At 43.8% G+C, this 23,800-nt stretch overlaps 1 protein-coding gene across 5 annotated transcripts in view; it reads right to left on the minus strand.

The window, feature by feature from the left end:
• Positions 1–23,800, minus strand: part of LOC140465922 (corticotropin-releasing factor receptor 1-like) — a 345,472-nt gene that overhangs the window by 111,992 nt on the left and 209,680 nt on the right. For all 5 annotated transcript variants that reach the window (XM_072561876.1, XM_072561875.1, XM_072561877.1 and 2 more), the window contains one exon: positions 21,787–21,940. In XM_072561876.1, coding sequence (XP_072417977.1) covers positions 21,787–21,940 — 154 coding nt within the window. The remainder of the gene's footprint in view (positions 1–21,786; positions 21,941–23,800) is intronic.

The following is a 23,800-nucleotide window of genomic DNA, read 5'->3' on the forward strand; positions in this document are numbered from 1 at the left end:
TTTGTGATATACATGAATGGTATGGAGCAAAGTATAGGTGGTCTGATTAGCAAGTTGGAAGATGACACTAAGATTGGTGGAGTAGCAGATAGTGAAGGGGACTGTCAGAGAATGCAGCAGAATATAGATAGATTGGAGAGTTAGAAAGATAAATGGCAGCTGGAGTTCAATCTGGGCAAATGTGAGGTGATACATTTTGGAAGATCCAATTCAAGAGTGAACTATACTGTAAATGGAAAAGCCCTGGAGAAAATTGATGTAGCAAGGGATCTGGGTGTTCAGGTCCATTGCACCCTGAAGATAACAAGGCAGGTTGATAGACTGGTCAAGAAGGCTTATGGCATGCTTTCCTTCATAAGATGGGTTATTGAGTACAAGATTTGGCAGGTCATGTTATAGTTGTATAAGACTTTGGTTCAACCAACATTTGGAATATTGTGTACAGTCTGGTTGCCACGTTACCAAAAGAATGTGGATTCTTTGGAGAGGGTGCAGAAGATGTTCACCAGGATGTTGCCTCGTAGGGAAGGTGCTAGTTATGAAGAGAGGTTGAGTAGATTAGAATTATTTTCATTCGAAAGATGAAGGTTGAGGGGGTACCTGACTGAGGTCCACAAAATCATGAGAGATATAGACAGGCTGGATAGCAAGAAGCTTTTTGCCAGAGTGGGGAACTCAATTACTAGGTGTCACGAGTTCAAGGTGAGAGGGAAAAAGTTTAGGGGAGATACACATGGAAAGTTGGTCATGCAGTAGGTGGAGGCTGCCTGGAACACATTACCAGTGGAGTTGATAGAGGCGAGCACGAGAGCATCATTTAAGATGTATCTGGACAGTACATGAATGGGCAAAAAGCAGAGGGATACAGATCCTTAGAAAATAGACGACAATTTAGATAGAGGAACCGGATCGGCACAGGCTTGGAGGGCCGAAGGGCCTGTTCCTGTGCTGTAGTTTTCTTTGTTCTCTGTTCTTGAATCTAACAGGTTGGTATCCAAGTAAGTGCACACCCTGGAAAATCTACCTATATCTGGTTTGCAACAGTTATATTGTTGAACAACATTCAAGACAGAATCAATCAAAATAAATGTCTGGTTAAATGGTCATCTGGTTCTAATGGAGGTTGCTACCAAATCGTCAGTTATTTAAGAACCAGTCTTTCACAAAATTTACTCTGGACTCCAACCCTTAGATTTGTGGCCAATCTGGGCTAGTCTGAAAACCTCTACTGGGGACCTTTACAGATTAAGACTATAACTTCAGTTCCAGTTTCTTCTTAGAAGCAGTTGCTTCAGCTCGCACTCATTGTAGTAAAAGATGTGGACTCAAGCTTAATGGGGCAAAATTGATTGGAAAGACTCACCGTGATTGGCTCAACATTTTTCAATTAGAAAATGGCTGGATGAGTGAAGTCCTACCCAAATGTTTATTCAGAAAGATGTAGGGACTATCAAAGTGCCAAGGCTACTTTGCATGTTAACCAAGATGCAATTCTACGATTCTGCAAGAGCCAGCCAGTGCCATTTGCCTTACAGGCAAAAGTAGAGGCAGACATCAGGAGGTTGGAAAGTGAAGGAATCGTCACTGATTGTGAAGTCAAGCAGGTCAATTCACCTTGTGGGGATATTAAAAAAAATTGCTTTTTGCAACTGGATAAATACCCAAATCACTGACATTGAGGACTTACATGCAAAGCTGGCAGCACGAGGTGGGGAGCTGTCCTTCATGAAGCTGGACATGAACGATGCGTACATGAGGATTCCCAAAAGTACATTACAATTAATACCCATAAGGATTCATACCAATATACAATAGTGCCATTTGGGGTATTGTCAGCTTGACAATTTTTTTTAAGCAGATGATGGAGAACATTTTACAAAATCTACACCAGGTCGCTATTTATCTTAATGATGTGCTAATAACAGGGAAGACCAATAAGGACCACTTGGACATCGTCCTTACACAGATCTCTCAGGGGGGCATAAGTCTTAGCAGGGAAAAGCGTGTGCTCCAGGCGCGCCAAGTGACCTACATCAGCTACAGAGCCGACAAGACCGAGGTATACCTGTTCAAAGATCAAAGGTGTCCCAGCTCCCACATTTTTACTGGAGCTTTGATCTTGCAATGGGCTGGTGAATTCTGATGGAAATTTCATACATAACCTGGCCTCCATCCGGCAGCTTTGCATCCACTCTTGAGAACTGGTCAGCCTTGGAAATGATTGTTTAGCAAAGGCATAGATTTCAGGGAAGTGAAGAAAAAGCTGTCATCCTCTATGGTGTTGGCACATTATTATCCCAAGTGAGATCTGGTATTGACATGTGGTGCCTCCCTGCATGGCATTGGCAGAGTATTCGCTCATAGGTGGCCGAATGGAGAGCAATGTCCAGTAGCATATATATCCAGGACTTTGGCTCATGCTTAACATAAATATGCCCAGTTAGAGAAGGAAGGTTTGGCAGTCATATATAGAGTCAGGAAGTTCCAGCAATACCTTTACCCTCATAAATGTATAATAATAACAGACCACAAACCCCTGCTAGATCCACTTAAAGAGGACAAGGCAATGCTGCCGATAGTTTCAGGCCAATTTCAGCGATAGCTCTAATACTAAGTACAGATAATTACAAGAGCGAACACCATTCGGGATGTCAAGTAGCAAATGTGGATGCGTTGAGCTGTCTCCCACTGACAGATACACCACCAGTGGTACCGCCACCAGAAAAGTCCATAATGGTTGTAAAGGTTCTGGACTTACTTCCAGTCACAGCTGACAATATCACACTTTGGATACAGAAAGATCCGGTCCTGGAAAAATAAAACAGCTGGTGGTGATGGGGGAATCTTAAGGGCCAGAACTGAAACCTTTTTCGACCCAGATCAGAGTGGAGGACGGCAAGCAAGAATGATTGTCTGAGCAAAGGTCACTGCCAGAGACTGGCTGAACCCAACCAGGGTCATCCATGGATTTCCAAAAGGCCAGGATTGGATGCAGATATAGCAGCATTCATGGAGCAGTGCCCAGAGTACCAACAAGGACAAAAATTACTGCGAGCAGCTTCTCTACATTCATGGGAATGGCCGGGCAAAGCCTGGACTTGGTTACATGATGACTGTGCAGGTCCTTTCATGGGCTCAATGTTTTTATTCATTATGGACACCCGCTCAGAGTGGCTGGATGTGCATAGAGTTTACTCATCAAACACGGGGATGGTGATAGAAAACTGCACGCACCTTTTGCAATGCACAGACTCGTGGAACCGTTGATCCCACATAACAGGCCATTGTTTACCTGCAGGGAATTTGAGTATTTCCTAAAGTCAAATGGTATTTGTCACATGAGGAAAGCTTCAAGCCATCCATTATCCAATGGTCTGGCAGAAAGAGCAGTCCAAACTTTGAAGGCAGGCTTAAAGAACGAGCCTACAGATACAGATACAGTTCCTTTTTGATTATGTGACCACCCCTCAAGCAATTACAGGGATAACTTCAGCAGAGTTGCCAATGCAGAAGAGACTCTGCGTCAGGTTAAATCTGATCTTCCCAGACCTGAGGGGGAGAGTGAAATGGAATCAGGAAAGCCAATGTCAGATACAAGACTCTGCTAAGTGAGACTATTTACTTCAGGGAATGGAGTTTGGTATGGGAATGGCCCTGCATGAGTAAGAAGCATGTCAATGCAAGGTCAAGTTGAGTGATATATAAAGGTGCAGGTATCCTGAACAACGTTCAGAGAACTCACAGTTATTATGTTCCTATTAGAGTAAAAGGTAAGGCTGGTAGGATTAGAGGGCAATGGATAAACAGAGTTATTGAGGTTCTCATCCAGAATTAAAAAAAATTTAGAGACGATTTATAGCTCAGGTTGAGGTTCTGGATGTAGGTTTGCTTGCTGAGCTGCAAGGTTAATTTTTCAGTGTTCTGTCACCATTCTAGGTAACATCTTCAGTGAGCCTCCAGATGAAGCACTGTTGATGATTCTTGCTTTCTATTTATATATTTAGGTTTCTTTGGGTTGGTGATGCCATTTCCTGTGGTGATCACCATAGAAAATGAAATCACTAACCCAAAGAAACCCAAATGTATAAATTTAAAGCAGGAATCATCAGCAATGTTTCATCCGGAAGCTCACTGAAGATGTTACATAGTATGATGACGAAATGTCTGAAAACATACCTACCAGCTTAGCGAACAAACCTACATCCAGAATAAAAAATCATATTAGACATAAATAACTGGGTTCAAATGAATCTCTTGAACTCTATAAAGAGTTTAGAGCATTCTTAAGAGGGAGAACAGGAAGGCAAAAAGAGGATATGAGAAAAACTTGGCAAATAGGGCTAAGGATAATCCAAAGAGATTCTTCAAGTACATTAAGAGCAAGAGAGCAACTATGAAGAAGTAGAGCCCCATAAAAATCAAAGGGGTCATCTTTATGTGAACCTCAGGAGTTGGGAGAGATATTAAATTAATATTTTGGATCAGCTTTTACTGTGGAGAAAGAAATGGAGGCCAGAAAACTCAAAGAAATAAACTGATGTTTTGAAAACAGTTCATATTACATAAGGGGAAAGTGCTGGAGGTCTTAGAAAATATTAAGGTAGATAAATCTCCAGGATCTAGTGTATCTCAGGAGTTTTTAGGGAGGTTAGGGAGGACATTGTGGGGCAAACTGCAGAAATATTTGCATCATTGATAAATACGGGTGAGGTGCGTTATGACAAGAGATTGGCTAATGTTGAGCCTTTGTTTAAGAAGGAATGTAAGGAAAAGCCTGGGAACTATAGACCTGTGAATCTGACCTTGGTGGCGGGTGAGTTGTTGGAGGTGATTCTGAATAATTGGATTTATATGCATTTGGAGAGACAAGGAATGATTAGAGATTGTCAACATGGTTTTGTGCGAGAGAAATTGTGTCTCACAAAATTGATTGAGTTTTTTGAAGAAGTAGCCAAGAAGATTGAAGAGGCCAGAGTGGTAGACATTGTTTACTTGGACTTTAGTAAAGTCTTTGACAAGGTTCCGCATGGTAGACTAATTTGTAAAGTTAGACCAAATGAGATTCATGGTGAACTTGTCAACTGGATACAAAATTGGCTGCATAACAGGAGACAGAGATGGTGGGGGGTTGTTTTTCAGACTGGAGGCCTGTGACAAGCATGGTTCCACAGGGATCAGTGCTGAATCCACTTTTCTTTGTCATTTATATTTAGAATGAGAATATAGAAAGTATGGTAGGTACATTTGCGAATGACAGAAAGGTTGGAGGTATAGTGGATGGAGAAGAAGGTTATCTAAGATTATAAAGAGATCTTGATCAAATGAATCAACTGGGCTGTAAAGTGGCAGATGGAGTTTAATTTTGATAATGCGAGATGTTATATTTGGAAAAACAAACAAAGTCAAGACTTATGCAATTAAAAGTAAGGCCTTATTTAGTATTGTAGAACAGAGAGAACAAGGGGTTCAGGAATACAATTGTTTAAAGTTTGCATCAGATGTAGATGATGTGATTAAAAAGGCATTTAGCATGTTTGCCTTCATTGCTGAGATCTTTGAATATAGGGGTTGGGGCTTGAGGATGTACAGGACGTTGGTGAAGCCTCTTCTGGAGTACTGTGTCCAGTTCTGGTCGCCATGTTATTGGAAGGATATTACGAAACTGGAGAGGGCTCAGAGACGATTTATCAGGGTACTGTTGGGAATGGAGGGTTTGAAATATAAGGAGAGACTGGGAAGGCTGGGACTTTTATCACTGGAGTGTTGAGAGATGACCTTATAGAGAATTGTAAAATAATGAGGGGTATGCAAAAGGTGAATGGCAGGTGGGTGATTTCAAGAGTTGGGGGCACATTTTTAAGTTGAGAGAAGAAAGATTTAAAAAGGTCATAAGGGACAATTTATTTAGAAAATGGTTCATGTATGGAATGAACTTCCAGAGAAAATAGTGGATATGGGTACAGTTACAACACTTAAAAGACATTCAGATAAGTACATAAATACGAAATGTTTGAAGGGATATGGGCCAAGCGCAGGCCAGTGGGACTAGTTTAGTTTGGGTTTATGGTCAGCACAAACTAGTTGGACCAAAGGATCTGTTTCTGTGCTGTATGATTCCATGACTCTAAGTATATGGACCATATTAAAGCTGCAAACTCACAAATGGTGTCAGAGTAAAATGTGTCTAGCTCCTCGATTGTCTTTCCAATTGTTCTGGAACCCAGGGTTTCTTCCTCTCTGTCGAGCATTGAAGATACTTCAGAATCTGAGATGGACACAGCGGGTGTCTCCACCTTAATACCTTTGCCACCTGAAGAGGAGAATGAATCTCTTCCAAGGTGCACCAGGTGCAAGAGGCTAGTCACTGTGTGTTACACACTGTCCATATCAGGGGCAGAGTTGGAGGAACCTTACCTGGTGCTAAAACACCCCAATAGGAACTACAAAAGAATAAAAAAACTCAGAGGGAAAGGGATGTAGTCATTGTCACAAGATTAGCCAAGTGGATATCATATAATATGAGTTCCCCGATTGGGGCTGATCCAATCATGAAGTCCTGACTGACAGGTATAAACAGGAGAGTCAAAGGTTCTGTTCACTCAGAGCTGGCTCTGAGGAAGCTGGATCAGAGTCAAGGACACTCTGCATGTAAATAAAGGGTGATTTGGTGACAGGATACTGGTGTCTGTGGAGTTATCTCAGAGAGGCAAACTGCACATTGAGTGCATGTACATCTTGAATTGAAAAGAATGACAGGTGATGTGATTTTAACAAGATTCTTAGGCGACTTGACACAGTAGATGCAGAAAGGCCGTTTCCCTTTTGCAGAGAGTCTAGGACCAGAGAACATAACCTAATAAGGGATCACCCACTGAAGACAGAGATAAGGAGGAATTTCCTTTCTCAGTTTAATGAATCTGTGGGATTCCTGATCGCAAAGGGCTGTCAAGACTTGGTCGTCAAGTATATCCAAGGTGAAAATGGTCAGATTTTTAAATCAGTGATGGATTTAAATGTTAGGGAGAAAAGGAAAGTGGAGTTGAGGATTATCAAATAAACCATGATCTCACTGAATGGTGAGCAGCCTTGATGGGCTGAATGGCCTATTTGTGGTCTTACATCTTATAGCCACAACATCATTCAAATGTACCACACTGTCATGGAATTTGGTTATCAATTGATTGAAAGCCTCTGGAGAGTGGCTAGAACTTTTTTTTAATGCAAATTACATCACTCAACATTTGGTGTATCAAAAGTGGTTATTTCTCGAGCTCTTCATGTCAATGGACCTTTCTAGTACCTCTTCAATAGATCAACCTTAGCAATAAGACACCATAATAACCATTTCAGTGGAGACTTCTAACCATGAAATTGGGTACAAATGTGAATTCATGACTATATTTAACTTTCTATAATCAGGACAGAGTCGAACTAACACCACTCATGAACTCTCGTTCCTTTGACTGGGTTTAGTCAAGTAGTTCTCAACTGGGGTTGACTGAGAAAGATATTGTTTAAATCAGTTGACTCTACTACATCCACATCAAGTGAATGAACAGTTCAGGTTTATCTCTACATATTACCTTACACTTTCTCAGTGGTCTTACAAGATCCTCCTGCTGTCCTTACTCTAATTATTCCAGTATTTCTGTGTTAGTCAGTCAAATTATCAGAGGTCCTCTCTGGTAACAGTCTACATCTCCTTTAGCCTGACTCTCTTTATTTTGATCATTTTCCGACGATTCATCACCTGACATACTTGTTCCTCCTCCTAATGGGTGGTACCCTGGGTTGCCACCGCCGCAGCCACTTCCGCCCCCAGTGACATCACTAACCTGCACAACCACAACGCCGCATGTGTCTCCGCCCCCACGCCGACCTCCATCACCACGCTTAACTCCACCCCCACGCCGATCTCTCTCACCATGCCTAAGCTCGGCCCCACGCCGATCTCCGTCACCACGTCTAATCCCGCCCCCACATCGATCTCCGTCACCACGCTTAACTCCACCCCCACACCGATCTCCGTCACCACGCTTAACTCCACCCCCACGCCGATCTCTCTCACCATGCCTAACCCCGGCCCCACGCCGACCTCCGTCACCACGCTTAACTCCACCCCCAATCCGATCTCTCTCACCATGCCTAACCCCGGCCCCACGCCGACCTCCGTCACCACGCTTAACTCCACCCCCAATCCGATCTCTCTCACCATGCCTAACCATGGCCCCACGCCGATCTCTGTCACCACATCTAACCCCGCCCCCACGTCGATCTCCATCACATACACCCCCGCCCCCACGCCGATCTCCGTCCCTGCCCCCATGCCCAACCCCGTCCCCACTCCCAGCTCCAGCCCCACACCAGGGCCCAGGTTCTAGCTCCCAGCCCTGCCGTGTTTTCACCGTCCATCCAGATCTACCCCTCTTTGAGGATGAAAGATCAGTCCTCAGCAGAGCCCTCACCTTCATTCCCCTACGCTCTCGGATTAACGAGTTCAACATGCGGCGTGACATTGAACAATTCTTCCACCGCCTTCACCTCCGTGCCTACTTCTCCAACCAAGTTACTTGCCTACCCTCTGACAACCCCTTCTCCCACCTCCAACTCACCCCATCCACCTGGACACCCCGTGCTGGCCTCTTACTCGCCCTCAATCTCTTCATAGCCAACTGCCGCCGCGACATTAACCACCTCAACTTCTCCACCCCTCTCACCCACTCCAACCTCTCACCCTCGGAACGTGCAGCCCTCCACTCCCTCCGTTCCAACCCCAACCTCACTATCAAACCAGCAGACAAGGGAGGCACGGTAGTAGTTTGGCGCACCGACCTTTACACGGCTGAGGCTAAACGCCAGCTCGCAGACACCTCCTCCTACTGCCCCCTTGACCATGACCCCATCTCCCACCACCAAACCATCATCTCCCAGACCATCCAGAACCTCATCACCTCAGGGGATCTCCCATCCACCTCCTCCAATCTCATAGTCCCACAACCCCGCACCGCCCGTTTCTACCTCCTGCCCAAAATCCACAAACCTGACTGCCCCGGCCGACCCATTGTCTCAGCCTGCTCCTGCCCCACCGAACTCATCTCTGCATACCTCAACACGGTCCTGTCCCTTTAGTCCAAGAACTCCCCACCTACGTTCGGGACACCACCCACGCCCTCCACCTCCTCCATGATTTTCTCTTCCCCGGTCCCCAACGCCTTATCTTCACCATGGACATCCAGTCCCTGTACACCTCCATCCCCCATCATGAAGGAGTTAAAGCCCTCCGTTTCTTTCTTTCCCACCGTACCAACCAGTACCCTTCCACCGACACCCTCCTTCGACTGACTGAACTGGTCCTCACCCTGAACAACTTCTCTTTCCAATCCTCCCACTTCCTCCAAACCAAAGGAGTAGCCATGGGCACCCGCATGGGCCCCAGCTATACCTGCCTCTTTGTAGGATATGTGGAACAGTCCATCTTCTGCAGCTACACTGGCCCCACCCCCCACCTTTTCCTCCGCTACATCGATGACTGTAGCGGCGCTGCCTCGTGCTCCCATGAGGAGGTTGAACAGTTCATTCACTTTACCAACAATTTCCACCCCGACCTCAAATTCACCTGGACCGTCTCAGACTCCTCCCTCCCTAGACCTTTCCATTTCCATCTCAGGTGACCGAATCGACATGGACCTTTACTATAAACCGACCGACTCTCACAGCTACCTAGACTACACCTTCTCCCACCCTGCCCCCTGTAAAAACACCATCCCATATTCCCAATCCTTCGTCTCCGCCGCATCTGCTCCCAGGAGGACCAGTTCCAAAACCGTACCACCCAGATGGCCTCCTTCTTGAAGGACCGCAATTTCCCCCCAAACATAGTCAATGATGCCCTCCACCGCATCTCTTCCACTTCCCGTTCCTCCGCCCTTGAGCCCCGCCCCTCCAACCGCCACCAGGACAGAACCCCACTGGTCCTCACCTACCACCCCACCAACCTCCATGTCCAGCGTATCATCCGCCGTCATTTCCGCCACCTCCAAACGGACCCCACCACCAGGGACATATTTCCCTCCCCTCCCCTATCAGCGTTCCGAAAAGACCACTCCCTCCGTGACTCCCTCGTCAGGTCCACACCCCCCACCAACCCAACCTTCACTCCCGGCACCTTCCCCTGCAACCACAAGAAATGCAAAACTTGCTCCCACACCTCCCTCCAAGGACCCAAGAGACACTTCCATATCTGCCACAAATTCACCTGCACCTCCACACACATCATCTATTGCATCCGCTGCACCCGATGTGGCCTCCTCTATATTGGGGAGACAGGCCGCCTACGTGCGGAACATTTCAGAGAACACCTCTGGGACACCCGGACCAACCAACCCAACCACCCATGCAGGTCCTTGGACTCCTCCATCGCCAGACCATGGCAACACGATGGTTGGAGTACGAGCACCTCATCTTCCGCCTGGGAACCCTCCAACCACAAGGGATGAACTCAGATTTCTCCAGTTTCCTCATTTCCCCTCCCCCCACCTTGTCTCAGTCAAATCCCTCGAACTCAGCACCGCCTTCCTAACCTGCAATCGTCTTCCTGACCTCTCTGCCCCCACCCCACTCTGGCCTATCACCCTCACCTTGACTTCCCTCCACCTATCGCATTCCCAAGGCCCCTCCCCTAAGTCTCTCCTCCCTACCTTTTATCTTAGCCTGCTGGATACACTTTCCTCATTCCTGAAGAAGGGCTGATGCCTGAAACGTCAATTCTCCTGTTCCTTGGATGCTGCCTGACCTGCTGCGCTTTTCCAGCAACACATTTTCGGCACGGTGGTTAGCACTGCTGCCTCACAGCACCAGAGACACGGTTTGATTCCTGCCTTGGGCGACTATCTTCGTGGAGTTTGCACATTCTCCCCGTGTCTGCATGGGTTTTTCTGGATACTCTGGTTTCCTCCCACAGTCCAAAGGTGTGCAGGTCAGGTGAATTGGCCATGCTAAATTGCCCACAGTATTGGATGTATCAGTCAGAGGGAAATGGGTTTGGGTGGGCTACTCTTTGGAGGGTCAGTATGGACTTGTTGGGCTAAATGGTCTGTTTCCACACTGTAGGGAATCTAATCTTCCTTATGATATTATGCTTTCAGCATGTTTGCTTCTTATCTAATTTTCCTTCCTACAAATTTATCAGATAAATACTAACCCTCTTTACTAACCCTCTTTATTACTTGTACGGACCATTGAATTTTGCTTTCAATATTTATCTTGCAAAGGTAACAATACCAATAACCTCCCAACTGAAATGTTTGAGGTGCTGAATATTTATCTGCTACTCACAATATCTCGCTATGAAATCTGAGCAGTGCCACTGTTTGATGAACAGCCATCCATTCTTCATCTAAAGGTCTGTGAGGGTATCACCATTTCCTCAGTAGAACTCCAATTTATCAGAACACTCTGAAACTCTTACATTTCAATTTCAGCATAAGCTGTCAGTATTAACTTGTTTTAACTTTGGGTCAGCTTTGTTCATAGAGTCCCTACAGTGTGGAAACAGGCCATTCATCCCAATAAGTCCACATTGACCCTCCAAAGAGCATTCCTCCCAGAATCAACCCCATTACCCTATCGTTGTAACCCAGCATTTCCCATGGCTAATCCACCTATCCTGACAGATGCCCAAGGCTGGAATTGAAAGCAGGTCCCTGGCGTAAGAGACAGCAGTGCTAACAACTGAGCCACCGTGCCACCCAAAACTTCCTTCGTCTCAATTAACAAGGACATGCTCAACACTTCTTTTAAGATAACCTCTTTATTAAATAGAGTTTCAGCTATCATAATATCTGCTTGTGGCTTTACTGTGACCTCAGGTGATGGATTTTGATTTGCCATTGCTCTGGTCACTACATAAAGAACGACAACAAAAAAGAGTACAGCATAAGAACAGGCCTTCTGCCCAAAATGCCTGTGCCAACACATGACACCTTCCTAAACAAAATACCTTTTGCTTCTACATGGCCCATATCTCTCTATTCCGTTTTGCCCGAAATGTCGATTTTGCTGCTTGTTGGATGCTGCCTGAACTGCTGTGCTCTTCCAGCACCACTAATCCAGTATTTGGTTTTCAGCATCTGCAGTCATTGTTTTTACCTCTCTCTATTCCATTCCTATCCCTGTACCTGTCAAGATGCCTCTTAAATGTTGCTATTATATCCACCTCAACCATCTTCACTAGCGCATTCCAGGCACTTAGCACTATCTTTATGAAAGAAAACACTTGCCTTTCACATCTCCTTTAAACTTTTCCCCTTTTACCTTAAAGTTATGTTACTTAGAAATTGAGATTTTTACCGTGGGACAAAGACTCTGACTATCCATTCTATCCATGCCTCTTACAATTTTGTAAACTTCCATCAGGTAGTTTTTGACGTTTAAGTGAAAACAAACCAAGTTTGTCCAATCTCTCATCATAGCTAATACTATCTAAACCAGACATAATCCTGGTAAACCATTTCTGTACTCTCTCCAAAGCTTCCTCATCCTTCTCATAGTGTGGTGACTGGAACTGTATGCAATTATCTAAATGTGGCCTCACTAAATTTCTATGCAGCTACAACATGACTCACTCATTTTTATACTCCACACCCCAACCAACGAAAACAAGCATGTCATATGCCTTCTCGAACACCTTATCCACTTGTGTTGCCACTTTCAGGGACTTGTACATAAACATCCATATAGATGCTTCTAAGAACAGCGCAGGTACAGGTACTTCGGCCCACAATGTTTTGCCAAACATGACACCAAGTTAAATTAAGCTACATATAATGGAAGAATACCCAGTGTTTGTTCTTTCAATTGTTCCATCTTTTTTGTCTGAGGACATCTTGGGGTATTCCCAGCTATCCATTCCATACACTGTTTTCTGGTCTTACTTAATTTATGGGCCTTTCAAATTTAGAGGGAGATGGGAAAAAGATTTAATTTTACAGATTAGTTCATAATCATCAGTCATTACTGTTGCCTGTCCAGCAATAGCAATACTTTGATCCTCAGTATGAGTTTTTATTGTAAAAGAGTTTTTAGATTCTTCTAAGAATAACTGTTCTAAGAGCTTCATAAGTAGGTTTACCTGACAGGTATATAACTGTCAAAATTACTTTGCTTAACTTTCTTAAATTAATATCAGATTGTTTCTGCTGTTTCCTTAAATTCTGAAATCATTGGCGACATGCTCCAGGCTCATTTGTAGCCAATGTAGTTTTCCTTACAGTGCCATAATCCCTAGAAACGTGCCCTGACAGTGAAGAACAGATGTTTTATGCTTTACCTGTCAACTTGCACTGCATGAGCAATATCCAGCTTTTTCTCGTCCTCCAATTCATTCGTCTAGTCATTTTTTCAAATGATATGATGAATGCCTCTATGTCATTTTCTTTAAATTTTGGTTGTGCTTGCGCAAATGTAAACATTACCTTTCTAGACATTATGATTCTAGTTCTCCCCATCAAGGCCTGCATCAGTATCTGACCCTTCCTGCTTCAATTGCATCTTTTTAAGCTGGTATTCAAGTTCCTTTGTTTTATCTCTCTCATGGAGTTTTAACTCTAGTTCTGAAGGTTGTTTGTTCTTTGCCAGGTGTTCTGAAGGAGGGTCACTGGACCCAAAACATTAACTCGGATTTCTCTCCACAGATGCTACCAGACCTGCTAAGCTTTTCCAGCAATTTTGGTTTTTCTTTCTAATTCTAGTTACCTAATTTCCATTATTTTCCAATTGTATTTCCACCTCCTTCCTTTTGTCTGCCATCTCCTAGTTTCTTTTATTTTCTCCTTTTCCTCAAGATCTAAGTGTAACTGAACGTCATCTAATTCCAACATTTCAGTCCCCAGAGCAAGTGATCACTTTTGTGTCCTCTAAACGCAAGTACCATGCTAACACCTGAATTAACTCTCCCTCCCTAGCTTTGCCAGGCCATGCAACTACCAATTTACCAGTCAGGTCAATCAATGTGGTTGTTAGGGCTGCCCAGAATGAACAGCACAAAATGGCCGACAGCAGCCCATGGCTAATGCAGTAGAATATGGCTGACAATAGTTAAGAGAACTTAGGAAATATTTGCTTAAAGTAGTCTTCACAAGTAGAACAACAGTAGCTCTGTAAACTCAAGGTTACTGGACTGGAATAGAATATGCAGCTGCATTATTTTACACATAACACATAGGTCAGAACACTTCACACAAAGTAGTGCTCTTCAATTATTTAATCAATCCGTTACAATGCTAAGAACAGTTTTAATTAAGATTCTTCAGATTATCATAGATATAGATTGCGAAGTAGATTCACCTATATACAAAAAAAATCACTAAAACCATTAGAGGGAAAGATTCAAAGCAACAGTAAAGCAGCCCCCACATTAGAACAGGGTGATATGTTTTGGTAACATCATGAAGCCATGGAGAACTGAGGGTGGACCACAATCTTGTCTATCTCTTCATTGTTCAGTGATATGATTAGCTTAGTTAGAACATAGAAACATAGAACATAGAAAAATACAGCGCAGTACAGGCCCTTTGGCCCTCGATGTTGTGCCGATCCAAGCCCACCTAACCTACACTAGCCCACTATCCTCCATATGCCTATCCAATGCCCGTTTAAATGCCCATAAAGAGGGAGAGTCCACCACTGCTACTGGCAGGGCATTCCATGAACTCACGACTCGCTGAGTAAAGAATCTACCCCTAACATCTGTCCTATACCTACCACTCCTTAATTTAAAGCTATGCCCCCTCGTAATAGCTGACTCCATACGTGGAAAAAGGTTTTCATTGTCAACTCTATCTAAACCCCTAATCATCTTGTACACCTCTATCAAGTCACCCCTAAACCTTCTTTTCTCCAATGAAAACAGCCCCAAGTGCCTCAGCCTTTCCTCATACGATCTTCCTACCATACCAGGCAACATCCTGGTAAACCTCCTCTGCACCCGTTCCAGTGCCTCCACATCCTTCCTATAGTATGGCGACCAAAACTGCACACAATATTCCAGATGCGGCCGCACCAGAGTCTTATACAACTGCAACATGACCTCAGGACTCCGGAACTCAATTCCTCTACCAATAAAAGCCAGTACGCTATATGCCTTCTTCACCGCACTATTTACCTGGGTGGCAACTTTCAGAGATCTGTGTACATGGACACCAAGATCCCTCTGCTCATCCACACTACCAAGTATCCGACCATTAGCCCAGTACCCCATCTTTTTGGTACTCATACCAAAGTGAATCACCTCACACTTAGCTACATTGAACTCCATTTGCCACCTTTCTGCTCAGCTCTGCAGCTTATCTATATCCTGCTGTAACCTGACACATCCTTCCTCACTGTCAACAACTCCACCGACTTTCGTATCATCCACAAACTTGCACACCCAACCTTCTAGCCCCTCCTCCAGGTCATTTATAAAAATGACAAACAGCAATGGTCCCAAAACAGATCCTTGCGAAACACCGCTAGTAACTGCACTCCAAGATGAACCTTTACCATCATATACTACCCTCTGTCTTCTTCCAGCCAGCCAATTCCTAATCCAAACCTGCAACTCACCCTCAATGCCATACCTCCATATTTTTTGCAGTAGCCTACCATGGGGAACCTTATCAAATGCCTTACTAAAATGCTTTACCCTCATCCACCTCCTTAGTCACCTTCTCAAAGAATTCAATAAGGTTTGTGAGGCACGACCTGCCCTTCACAAAACCATGCTGACTATCCTTGATCACATTATTCCTATCCAGATGTTCATAAATCCTATCCTTTACAATTCTCTCTAAGACTTTGCCCACAACAGAAGTGAGACCCACCGGCCTATAGTTACTAGGGTTATCCCTACTCCCCTTCTTGAACAAGGGAACAACATTTGCTATCCTCCGGTCTTCTGGCACTATTCCTGTAGACAACGAGGACATAAAAATTAAGGCCAATGGCTCTGCAATCTCCTCCCTTGCTTCCCAGAGAATCCTAGGATAAATGCCATCAGGTCCAGGGGACTTATCTATTTTCACCCTTTCCAGAATTTCCAATACCTCTTCCCAACATACCTCAACACCGTCCATTCTAATTAATTGTGACTCAGTATTCACATCGGCAACAATGTCCAGTTCCTGAGTGAATACTGACGAAAAGTATTCATTCAGTGTCTCCCCAATCTCTTCAGCCTCCACACGCAACTTCCCACATTATCCTTGACTGCACCTATTCCTATCCTAGTCATTCTATTATTCCTGTCATACCTATAGAAAGCCTTTGGGTTTTCCCTAATCCTACCAACTAAGGACTTTTCATGTCCCCTCCTTGCTGGTCTTAGCTCTCTCTTCAGATCCTTCCTGGCTACCTTATAACTCTCAATCGCCCCAACTCAACCTTCACGCCTCATCTTTACATAGGCCGCCCTCTTCCCTTTAACAAGGGATTCCAATTTCTTATTAAACCATGGCTCCCTCACACGATCCTTTCCTCCCTGCCTGACAGGTACATATTTATCAAGGACACTCAATAGTTGCTCCTTGAACAAGCTCCACATATCAATTATGCCCTTGCCTTGAAGCCTACTTTTCCAAGCCATGCATCCTAAATCGTGCCTCACCGCATCATAATTTCCTTGCCCCCAGTTATAACTCTTGCCCTGCTGTGCACACTTATCCCTCTCCATCACTAGAGTAAAAGTCACCGAATTGTGGTCACTGTCCCCAAAGTGCTCACCTACCTCCAATTCTAACACCTGGCCTGGTGTTGAACATATATTGAAATTGCTGATTCCAGCAGTCCTTCCTTCAGGTTAAGGACTAACAACAGTTAAACTGGGTACACAACAAGCAAATTGTGGAGGCAAGCTTGAACTGTATAAGGTGCTGTACCAGAACCAATTACAAAGTGGTAACTCGCTGCCACTTTGTGGGGGAGGGAGGGGTGTGTGCGCGCTCTAAGTTACAACTGCATAAGTTAAGACATTCTGAAGCTTTTTGTATGCCTTATTGCTCTGGAGAAAGCTGTAATAAAGGTCACTTGAAACCACACCATAATTCGGACTCTCATTGGAAAGTAAGAGATCTAACACTGGTCTTTGCAGTTCTGTTCAGGCTGCCAGATTGCAATGTTTCAACTGTCATAACTTAAATGCAGTACAGATCTGGTGGTCTCCTTTACCTGCGTTCTTCACAAATACCACATCCAAATCCTCATCTGTTTTAAATTGATTCCACTTTGTCACATCTAACTGAGGTAGAAATCCCGCCTTACTATTCCCATAGTTGTCATAAAAGTTAATAATTTTAGAAGGACGTCAAATTCCCCACTTTATCTACTTTACTATTGCCAGGTCTCCAAAAAGCACAGAGCAGATTTTCACACTTAATAAGAATTATTATTTGTTACAAATACATCAACATACAACAATAATAGTTAAAACTTTAACCCACTTACACAATTCCTGTTGTCCCCATGCATGTAGACTGGCACAAAACAACATGGTTGTTATGGGCAGAGTGTTATAGACTAGGCCAGACTCCCTCAAAACATTTCAAGAAAGTAGCCCGGACCCTAAGGACGTGTAAGGCAGATATTCCAGGAGTGATGCAGCTGGTCAAACCACTGAGTTTTAAACAAAACAGAATTTCTTCGCAAAATTACCGAATGAAACAGAAACAAAAGAGAACAGAATACAAAATAACTTAACCTATCCAAAAACCCAACAGACTATCCCAACTTAATGCTGTTTCAAATTCCTGAAATAATCCCATAAAGACCCCTTGACAAAAAAAGGTAAATTCAAACACAGGGCCTTAAAGGAAAGAGAGAGACAGAGAGATGTCAAAGAGATTCAGCATGGAACACCTTCTTCCATGGAACTGTTTCTTGGACTGGCAGCCTCAAAACTGACTAGCAGCTCTGAATCCAAACCAAACCAAACCATAGAAAAGTTGAGCTGGGAGGATTGACCACTCCCCTTTTATTGTGCAAGTTTTTTTTAAATTTAAAAGCTTCCTCAAGTAGATCAAGCCCAGATATTTTGGAGCGTGTATCTTTATGGCCTCCTGGAAAAGAAAACCAGGGACAACTTAACATTGTTAAAAGAGCATCATCATCACCACAAGAGGAAAGGACTGGAAAGGCAGTTCAGTGCTCCCTGTTTACAGGGGTGACTGAGATGATCCTTTCACTGATCAGATTGGTGCTTCCCGATCTTCCTTCTGCAGGTGCTTTCTCTTATTTACAAGAGCAGATTTACTTGTTCATACTCATAAAGGTCTCTGATTTATTAATTAAAACTCACAGTCCTGATGAGGGTAAATAAACTAGCTATCTTCATGCTTGAGACACTTTTTACTACAGAGCTAAAACAATTCCTTCACTTCCAGAGGTTTGATTGTTTTTGGCCTCATCTCTAAGCTGTTCAATGACATGAGAACAAATCACGTATCTGTTAACAGGCAGAAGGCCTCTTTTTTGGATAACTGGTCACTATTTGACCAATAGCTCGAACCAAAGTGCTGTAGACAGCATTTATGATGATTGTCAGGGAACCTGTTTTTTTAAAAAAGTACAGAAATTCTTCAACCATCCTTGGCTTTTTATAACAGTTTTTTTCTCATTTCAGTTCAGTCCAATCCAGCACAGACTATTTAGGACCATGCATGGTCTAAATTGGGCTGAGGGCTAGGTCTGCAGGTCGAGGGACGTGTGTAGAGTCTGAGAAATGTTCAGGGCTGTGGCAATGTATCAGATGTGTTTGGGGGTGCCAAGCTTGGAGGTGTGTGCAGGACCTGGAATGGAGTGTACAGAATCTGAGGGATTGTGTCAAAGTTTGGGATTGTGTGGGGTCTGTAGGAATGTGTAAAGCCTGGGAAAGTGCACAGAGTCTGAGGGATTGTATGGAGTCTAGGGAGAATGCAGGGCCTGGGGAGTGTGTAAGGTGTGGGGGGAGATTGTAGAGCCTGTGGGGAGTTTTAAGAATCTGATTATGCATCTCTGACTTGGGGACTTAGGAAATGTGCCAAAATAGATTTGACATTTCATAATGTAGATCCAGCGAATAATCTGTGCCAAACTGCTGGAAAATCCAACCTCAGGCTCCTATTTTGTTAAGCCATCTAATGCATCTTACAAAGGTACCAACCTCAAGAAAATGTTGTGGACCCAACTACATTCTCAAGCTAAGCTATCTAGTTTGGAGTGTGTTGTGGTACACACTAGCCGCCAGCTCAACACTACATTTTTGACAAATCAATAAAATCGGCAGCACTGGAGGCACTGCCTCATATGGATACTAAGATTTTATGAATTAGAGGTTCTCCCTAAACAAGGCTTTCTTGAAATTTACAGCATTGCCTGATAGGGTCGGACACTGTTAAAGCTGGAACACAAAGGGTATTGAATGACAATTTGAGTAACAACTATTAGGAAAAGGCTGGTTAATGGCAATAAGTTATGATGCTTATTAGGAGAACCAGTGTGGACATGATAAGCTGAATGGCTTCCTTCTATGCTGTAGTACTTCTGTGATCCCATGATTCTATGCCTATTGGCCCCTCTTGAACAATTTCCCTGGTTTTCACCAACTTGCCAGAGATGATCTCCACTTGGCATTTGACCAAATGGCAACATAGGTTCATGGGCAAGAAATTTGCAAATTTCAACATACTACTCTTCCTAATGTCCAACTGCTCGTTTAGAACACTGGCAAACTCATCTCTGTGCACTGTTTGGGTTTTACATTTGAATATCTTACTGATTATGTTTAGCCCCCAAAAAAGTTAACATTGTACAAATGAGGCAGAAAGGTTTATCCACTCCAGTATTTGTGAAAACATTTCCATAAGATCATAAGACATAGGAGCAGATTTCAGCCCATCGAGCCTGCTTCATGGCTGATATGCTTCTCAACCCCATTCTCCTGCTTTCAGCCCATAACCCTGGTTCCCCTTGCCAATCTAGAACCTATATATCTCAGTCTCTAATATACACAACTATCTGCCTCCACGGCCTTCTGTGGCAATTAAGTCCATAGATTCACCTTTCTCTGTTCTAAATGGTCTTTCCTTTACTCTAAGACTATGCCCTTGGGTCCTATTTAATGCTACCAATAGAAACATCGTCCCAACATCTACTCTGTCCACATCATTCAGTATTCTATATTTTTCAATTGTATTCCCCCTCATCCTTCTAAACTCCATCGAGTCCTCAAATGTTCCTCATATGTGAAGCTTTTCATTCCTTGGACCATTCTCATCAACCTCCTCTGAACACAGTCCCGGGCCAGTACATACTTCCTGAGATATGGGGCCCACAACTGCATACAATACGCCAAATGTTGTCTGCCCAGAGCCTTACAGAATCTCAGAAGTACATCCCTGCCTTTTTATCCAAGTCCTCTCAAAATAAATGCCATCATTGCATTTGCCTTCCTAACTACTGACTCAACCTGCAAGTTTACCTTGAGAGAATCCTGGACTAGAACTCTCAAGTCTCTTTACACTTCAGACTTCTGAATTTTCTCCCCATTTGGAAAATGCTCCATGCCTCTATTCTTCCTCCTAGAGTGCATGACCTCACACTTTCCACATTGTACTCCATCTTCTACTTCTTTGTCCACTCTCCCTAACCTGTTCAAATCTTTCTATAGACTCCCCACCTCCTCAATGCTACCTGTTCCTCTACCTATCTTTGTATCATCTGCAAACTTAGCTATAATGTCCTCAGTTCCATATCATTAATGTATAATGTGAAAAGTTGTGGCCCCAATACTGATCTTTGTGGAACACTACTTGTTACCAGCTGCCACCCTCAGAAGGACCTTTGTATCCTCATTCTCTGCTTTCTGCAAGACAGCCAAGCTTCTATCTTTGCTAACACCTTGCTTCTAACACCACAGGGCCTTATCTTACTCAGTAGCCTCCTGTGCAGCACCTTGTCAAAGGCCTTCTTGAAGCCCAGGTAGATAACATCCATTGGCTCTCCTTGGTCTAACCTGCTCGTTATTTCCTCAAAGAATTCTAGCAGATTTGTCACGCATGAGCTCCCCTTGATGAGCCCATGCTGACTTTACCTTGTTTTACCATGCACTTCCAAGTAGTTAGAAATCTCATCCTTCACAATGGATTCCAGGATCTTACCCATGACCGAGGTTAGGCTAATCAGTCTGTAATTTTCCATCTTTTACCTTATTCCCTTTTTAAACAGTGGTGTCACATTAGCAATTTTCCAGTCATCTGGGACACTCCCTGAATCTAGTGGTTTCTGAAAAATCAGCACCAACACCTTCACTATCTCTCCAGATAGTGTGTTTAGAACGCTAGAGTATAGTCCATCTGGTCCAGGAGATTTATCCACCTTCAGGCCATTCAGTTTTTCTAGCACCTTCTCCTTGGTGATGGCCATCATACTCAGCTCTGCTCACTCACTCTCTTGAATTTTTGGGATATGACTCATGTCTTCCACTGTGAAGACTGACACAAAATAGTTATTCAGCTCCTCAGTCATTTCCTTAATCCCAACTACTATCTATCCAGCTTCATTTTCCAGCAGTACAATTCCCTTTTTGGGCTCATTATTAAACAAAATTCATCACTCAAACACCTGATGGCATGAATCTCAAACTGAGCTGGGGACACTACAGTGTACCAGACTGTACAGTTTATCAGATCATTCAGGAATTCACAAGGTTATTTCTGATCTTATGGCTCCAGATATAAGCACATGTGCAGCCCAAGCTGTTGGAAGACAAAAACTCACACCAGCCAATGCAGAGGAACATCCATTTGCGCAGCTTATCTGTGGAGTAGGTCAGGACAATTGCTGTGTGGAGGTAGCAGCCCTCACCAAACATCCAGAAGAAATTAGTCACACAAAAGTAATTATAAACAGCTGTGACCAAACGACACCAGACCTGAAATGGGAGACAAATAAAAATCAATTAACAACATTCGTTATTAATCATTTCCACTAGTTATTAACATTTACTAGAAGAAAAACGTTCAGTTGCAAACCTTTTCCACTAATCAAAAGATATCAGTTACCAAACAGAGTCATGGATTGACACAGTGCAGAAAAGACACCTTCGTCCATCAGGTCTGCGCTGACATAACTCCCACTAAAATTGTAATAATCACAACTTCCTGCACTTGTCCCATATCCTTGAATGCAATGATATTTCAAGTGCTCATCCAAATATCTTTAAAAGTTGTAAGGTTTCCAGCCTCCATTACCTTCCCAGGCAGTGCATTCCAGAATTTGTCCACCCTCTGCATGAACATATGGTGACGTTGCTGCCTCACATCGCCTGGGACCCAGGTTCGACTCAACCCTTGGATGACTGTCTGTGTGGAGTTTGCATATTCTCCCCGTGTCTGTGAGGATTTCCTCCCACAGTCCAAAGGTGAGCAGTGGATTGGCCACGGGGAATACAGGGTTATAGAGTGGGGGTGTGGGTATGGGCAGGATGTTTTTTGTAGGGTTGGTGTGGACTCGATAGGCTAAATGATTCTCAAAAAAGTTCTTTTCTCCAATCCCCTCTGAACCTCCTGCCCCTTAACTCAAAATTATGGTCCCACAGGATTGACTCTGCAACTAAGGGGAACAGCTGCTCTCTATTCACCCTGTCCATATCCCTCATCATCTTATACACCTCAGCCATGTCCCCCCCTCAATCTTCTCTGCTCTAAGGAAAACAATTAAAGCTGATCTCCTCTCTCCTTATAGCTCAATTTCTTCATCCCAAGCAACATCCTCTTTCCTCCTCAGTGCTATCATATCCTTCCTGTACTGAGGTGACCAGAACTGTACACAGTTCTCCAGCTGTAGCCTGACCAACGCTCTATACAACTCTAACGACTCTCCTTGCTCTATACAACTCTCCTTGCTTTTATACTCTCTGCCACCACTGATGAAAGCAAGTGTCCTATATACCTTCTTAACTATCCTGTTCACATGCTCTGCCAACTTCAGGGATCTGTGAATAATTACCACAAGGTGTCTCTGTTCTTCTAAGCTACCGAGTGTCCTGTCATTCATTAAATACTCCCTCATCTTGTTGTTTCTTCCAAAGTGCACCTGCTTGCAGTTCTGGTTAAATATCATCTGCCACTGCTCTGTCCATCTGATCAATTCATATATTTCTGCAACCTAAAATCATCTTCATTAGTATTAACCACCTTACTAATCTTTCTATCATCTACAACCTTGCTTAATATTTTCCCCACCCTTTCATCTATATCATTTATGTATAAAATAAACAATGAGCGTTCTATTACTGCTCCTTGTCGTATACCAGTGGACACCTGCCTCCAGTCACTCAAACAGCTTTCTGCCATTACCCTTTGCATCCAGTTTCAGATACGTTGCACCACGTTTCCCTCAATTCCATGACAAAGCCATGTTGACTATCCCTAATTAACACATGCCTTTCCAAGCAGGAATTAATTTGCTCCTTCAGAATTTTCTCCAATACATTCCCTACCGCTGATGTGAGACTCACTGGTCTGTAATTTCCTGGGTCATCTCTACCACTCTTCTGGGAAAGTGGAACCACATTAGCCATCCTCCAGTCCCATGGCACTTTCGCCATCGCCAGAGAGAAATTTTAAAAATTGTGTCAGAGCCCCTGCAATTTCCTGCCTCATCTTCCACAACAGCCTGGCATGCAATTTATCTGGCCTGAGGGATTTGTCTGTTTGTTTTAGAGAGACAGAGCCTACAATGCCTCCCTATTTCCTATGTGGAACTTTGCAAGTTCCTCACAGTCCCTTTC

The sequence above is a fragment of the Chiloscyllium punctatum genome, chromosome 42, assembly GCF_047496795.1.
Source record: "Chiloscyllium punctatum isolate Juve2018m chromosome 42, sChiPun1.3, whole genome shotgun sequence".
NCBI lineage: Eukaryota > Metazoa > Chordata > Chondrichthyes > Orectolobiformes > Hemiscylliidae > Chiloscyllium > Chiloscyllium punctatum.